General features: G+C 43.9%; 1 protein-coding gene across 2 annotated transcripts in view; it reads left to right on the plus strand.

Annotated features, from left to right (window-relative positions):
* The first annotated feature begins 503 nt into the window (after positions 1 to 503).
* Positions 504 to 5,411, plus strand: part of ARMC6 (armadillo repeat containing 6) — a 5,687-nt gene continuing 779 nt past the window's right edge. Inside the window, exons 1-8 of one of the 2 annotated variants that reach the window (XM_010175526.1) lie at positions 504 to 652; positions 1,090 to 1,172; positions 1,982 to 2,552; positions 3,049 to 3,198; positions 3,645 to 3,664; positions 3,786 to 3,917; positions 4,445 to 4,582; positions 5,331 to 5,336. In XM_010175526.1, the coding sequence (XP_010173828.1) occupies positions 532 to 652; positions 1,090 to 1,172; positions 1,982 to 2,552; positions 3,049 to 3,198; positions 3,645 to 3,664; positions 3,786 to 3,917; positions 4,445 to 4,582; positions 5,331 to 5,336 (1,221 nt within the window). In that variant the 5' untranslated portion in view covers positions 504 to 531. The remainder of the gene's footprint in view (positions 653 to 1,089; positions 1,173 to 1,981; positions 2,553 to 3,048; positions 3,199 to 3,644; positions 3,665 to 3,785; positions 3,918 to 4,444; positions 4,583 to 5,330; positions 5,337 to 5,411) is intronic. The other variant, XM_010175527.1, reaches the window with a different exon arrangement.

Raw genomic sequence — 5,411 nt, forward strand, 5'->3', positions numbered from 1 at the left:
GGACGGTGCCGGGAGGGATGTGTCGCGGTAATACCCCCGTCCGCAGCGCCCGTTCTGTTTCTTGCCTTCCTAATCCTGCTCGTTAGGATGATTGTTTCCTTTTTTTCCCCAATCCTGCTGATGGGAAGCTCAGCAGGGGAGCGGTGGCTTCCCAGTCTAAATACTGGGCCTCTGAAATTCCTCCTTATTATAGAATCATAGAATCCCAGACTGGTTTGGGTTGGAAGGGACCTTAAATCTCATGCAGTTCCAACCCCCCTGCCATCAGCAGGGACACCTTCCACTAGACCAGGTTGCCAATTTTTTTACATACCAATTTCTTTTAATTGGTATGTTTTTACCTGTTTTAAAAAAAAAAAAACAACAACCCTTTGTCCATATATTTTTGGTTTTGAATTCTGTGCTTTTGTTTTGAAAAAGAACAAATAACTTCCTTTGCTTCTGATTAACATTGGTAGGTTTTGCACCCAAACTAGTTGTGGCTTATCTTCATAGACAGGACGAGGAGGCAGTTTATCCCATCTGAGTAAAATGGGATCGAAACAGATCACGCAGGAAACGTTTGATGATGCGGTGCAAGAAAACATCACAGAATTTGAAATGGATCCAGAAGAGGCTGTGAGAGAAGCTGTGCAGCAGTTTGAGTCCCAAGGTATTGTAAATTCATCTGCTTCTGCAGTTCAGGTTATTACAAGCTGAGGTTTTAATGTATTTAAGAGAACCTGCCTGCAAAGATGGATCATGTAGTATTGAAAAGAAGCCTTTGTGAAGTGGAACGTAGACACTATTAATGCTAACCTAGTTTCATGGAGTAATTATGACTGAACAACTGCTTTGAGTGAAACTGCAGGGGGCAATTTGGTCAATTAAATTAAAGTTCTTCCCAATTGGCATTTAGCTGGAGTTGGTGCTCTGTCCCAGCACGTATTTGACCATTATAGTTGGACAAAACTTTATCAACCTTCCAGCACCTTTGTGCATTGATCCACGCTTTACAATAAGCTCATCTCTGTTCACTGTGGTTAACTTGACAATTTTTACCCAAGCTCCTGTAACTAATATTCATCTTGTTTTTGTTTTTCCTTCTAGGTGTTGACCTAAGCAATATTGTGAAAGCTGTGCAGCAGCCTTCCTCTGAAAATGGGCAAAAGCAAAAGCATGAAATTTTGCTGGTAGGAGCACAAATTCATGTTGTCTTCTAAGGTGCAAGGTTAGATAATAGTTTAAGCAACAGACTAAGAATAATGAGACATACCTTCTATTTCTGCCTCTGTCCCATTTCTTTGTGAGCTCTTCAACAAGCAGTTAATCCCATCTATTCTCCAGACTAGGAACAGTATAAAAGTTCAAAGAGCTAGTGTGCACTTTGTGTGCAAGTATCTGTGTAAGTGCAAAACACCAGCATTTCCTGCCTGCTGCCTTTTGTAACTTAGAAGTAGATTCTTCTGTTGTTGGGTAGATTCAAACCACAGAACTTGAATGAAAGAAGTACAAGTAACTTCAGTGGGAGCTGTTAGCTAGCCCGTCTGAGGGTAGATGATGGTCCCTCACCAGCAAGAATATAAAAATACTCATACACACCACTGACCCCTGTGAAACGTGCTGGTTGGACCCAATTCACACACTGCTGGTCACACTGTGGTGGGACAGTGATGGCAGAAGTACAGAGAAGCCCCCATTTCATAGAGTCATAGAATGGTTTGGATTGGAAGGGACCTTAAAGCTCATCCAGTCCCAACCCCCCTGCCATCAGCAGGGACACCTTCCACTAGACCAGGTTGCTCAAAGCCTCATTTCTCCAAGGATTCTGTGCATGAAGACAAAACGCTGCTCTTTTAAGACAGACATTTTTTTAGATACGCCAAACTCATTTTAAATCTCAAAGACTATTATTATTAGAATGAAACACACTTGGCTGTGAAGAACTCCTCTTGTTCCTTCACAGTTCAGATCGAAAAGTAACTCTTGTTCTGTTCTTTAGACTTTAGATTCCCTTGGGAAAGCTGTTGCTGATTCTGACCTTGCAGAGGTGGCCGAGCAGCTAGTGGTCTTCAGCGATCAGTGCAGAGAACAGCTGGCTTTCCGCTACCTGGCTGGGCAGAATGGTGCCTATTCTGTGGTATTCTCTGCCTGCCAGTTGGCTTCAGGAGACAGAAATTTAATGCTGAAAGCCTTTCATACTCTATCTTCCATCTTGGATGGGCAGCCAGACCTACTTGACTCTGCTGGTCAGGATCTACTGCTGCAAACTTTGAAAGGGTATAAGGAGGATGCGGAAATGACGCTGGCTGGGATGCGATGCATTCGCCACGCCTGTCTGAAACACGAGCAGAATCGACAGGACTTTGTGAAAGGTGGGGTTCTCCCCCTTCTGACTGGAGCTATAGTCCAGCACGGAGACAGCGCTGACGTTGTCCGAACGGCTTCCTCGGCGCTCAGGATCATGACGTTTGATGACGACATCCGCGTGCCCTTTGGTCATGCTCATGATCACGCTAAAATGATTGTGTTGGAAAATGATGGGTTAAGAGTCCTCATTGAAGCTGCAAAAGGTAAAAATGAACCTCGTGGCTGTTGATCCTGATTTTGAAGCATCTGTCTTTTCTTATCTCAAAACTGCTTTGTTGTAACTCGAAGCTCCCCAGAGATGGTTCGGAAATTTGATGTTAAAATGATGTTTAATTCTTTTGATGAAATGTGCCCTCAGAGAGAAAAATAATATGACTTCTCCAGAGGCTGTCAGCAGCACCAAGGTGGCGGTTATCAGACCTATTTGTCTGTCTATCTAGCAAGTGTTTTACAGCCCAGTGGAGGTTTACGGGCACATTATCCCTGCTGAGGTGCTGCATTCTTACCAAGGAAAGATATTCTGCCTCAGTCTAAACATAGGGTGAACAGAATGTCATTTCATTTGTGCTGTGTTTTAATATATAAAGGCAAACTCACTGTTTCTTGTTTCTTTTTTAAAATGAAGCAAAGTAAAACACCTTGATTCCGCAGCACCCCTCCTCGCTCATCGTTACTCTGTTTGTCATCTCTCCTCTGCAGCATTCACAAATAACTCCGGCGTTCTCAGTGAACTGTGTGCAACCCTTTCTCGCCTCTCTGTCAGGAATGAATTCTGTCAAGAAATTGTGGATCTTGGTGGCTTAAATTTTATGGTGGCTCTCCTGGCTGACTGCATCGACCATCCGGTGAGCGATATAAAGTGTCCTTGGGAGTGGGGGTCATGCAGCAGGGCATGCTTGGCAGTTTAAAGTCCTGGCTATGAATGGGCCTTAGACTATACATTATTTTAGGTGCAGGTAGAGTTGAAATCCAACTACTGATCTCTAGTTACCTTCCTAGTTACAGCCTTAGTTGCAGAACCAGGTTACTTGTGCTCTCCCAGACTAGAATGCAGTAATTCTGAGCCCCTTGCTCATAGTTACGTCCTTTATCCTCCATGAGCAGAACGCTGCTTGCTCCCAGAAAAACTGAGCTTCTGGTTTTCCACCATTCTACCTGGAAGAGATTCAAGAGGATGTAGATCCTCACATCCCAGAGGGTTGATGTTTGATTCTTTAAGCTTCTTTGAAAAGCTCTGCCAAATAACAAAGTTCCTTATGATTCTGTCTAGCAAGAAAGTGTGTCTGAGACGTGAGTGACTGAGAATGGTGTCGCTGTTCATAGCTGGGAATTACAGCTGTGTGAATGGAGTTGCTGGGGGACATTCTGGTTTGCTTTCAAAAGTCCTTAAAACTCCCTCTGCAACTTTCTAAGCTGTTTTTTCTTGGTGAACATAGGACGTGGTGAAGCAGGTGCTGTGTGCCATCCGAGCGGTCGCGGGTAACGACGACGTGAAAGATGCCATCGTTAATGCCGGGGGAACCGACCTCATTGTGCTTGCTATAAGCCATCACCTTGCCAACCCTCAGGTACCCACCGAGTTGAGAGATGAAATCCCACCAGGGCTGGGAATGGAGATCAGGTTTGGGCTGCATAATGCAGCTGTGTTACGTCATCTTGTGTAGGGCGACACCCCACAGCATCGCTCTGACTCGTGATAAACAGCTTGTGCTCAGAGCAGATACATTCTAAGCACAGTTGTTAAATGATTGCAGCTGAGTCACGTATTAAACCTTTAACATCCCGTTCTTGTAGAGTGGTTTAAGTGCCTGCTTTGAAAAATATTTGTGTAAATGGAAAGTTAAGTCCACTTTGCTATATTAGGGTTTGGTTTTTTTTAATTCCTGAATCAGATGGATACTGGATACAGTGTTTTATACCTTGGGGATGAAAAACTTGGTTTACATGCCAGAGAAGCAGCATGTTTCAGTGGAAGAAACTTTAAAAAATAGATATATAATTTAAAAAAAATTGCCAAAAAAAGGAAACAAGCTCCACTTTTTTTTTTTTTCCTTAAAGCAACATTTTCAGCTGACGAGTATCTCTTGTCTTGCAGATCTGTGAGCAAGGCTGTGCAGCCCTGTGCATGTTGGCTTTGCGCAAACCTGAGAACTGTATCGTCATCATGGAAGGCGGAGGGGCGTTGGCAGCTCTTCAGGCTATGAAAGCACACCCACGAGAGGTGGCTGTACAGGTATTTGCCTCAGAGCACTTATTTATTCAGGGTTGGTGTTGGCTGCCATCCCTGCTTCACTGGGATTTTGTCCTTTACTTGACAAATACCAAGAGGTTCCGAGTATGTTGGGAATGCAGCATCTAAACACAGGACTCCCTACATCTGTCAGCCTGATGTGATCAGTGCAAAATTGAGTTTGGGTTTCAAATCCACCTGAATTCAAGTTCAAATGACTGTGGAATGCCATGCTATTCTTCCAGGCATTACTTTTCCTCTGGAGATCAGGATGAGAACAGGCTCTTTCAGACCCAGCCTGTGCTATGATGTTGTCTGTCCTATAGGAGACATTGCCATCTGTTCTCCAGAGTCAAATAAAACACCTACATGACAAGAAGTCAGCCTCTGGTTTCTCATGCAAGTCTCAGTCAGTTTTGTGTCCAGTTTTGCCCTCTCCAGAGTGTTAAAATCCCACAGGAAATATTTCCTGAAAGAGTAGTTTGAGCTAAGTGCCAGGGAAGGTGCCTGGAACAACATACAAGGGGGTGGAAAATTTAGTCTGCTGCAACCAGAGGTCTGTCAGCATTATTTAAAGAAGTACTTGGTATTGCCTGGCTGGTGTTTGAGATTCGCTGGTGCTCTGACAGAAGCAGGAGATTTTGCTGTATAAACTGCAGTGTGAAATAGCAGCCATACTTTTGTCCCTGGATTTATTCTTCCAGGAGATAGTTTGTTGCTGTCTTACAGCATTTCACATCGAGTTGCTCAGAAAAAGGTTCTTTAGTTGGAGCCAGATCTGCTTTGTGCGTGCCAGCATGTGAAAATTAACTCTGTCCTAGCAAAACCAGGA

The sequence above is a fragment of the Antrostomus carolinensis genome, unplaced genomic scaffold, assembly GCF_000700745.2.
Source record: "Antrostomus carolinensis isolate BGI_N321 unplaced genomic scaffold, ASM70074v2 scaffold32669, whole genome shotgun sequence".
Taxonomy (NCBI): Eukaryota; Metazoa; Chordata; class Aves; order Caprimulgiformes; family Caprimulgidae; genus Antrostomus; species Antrostomus carolinensis.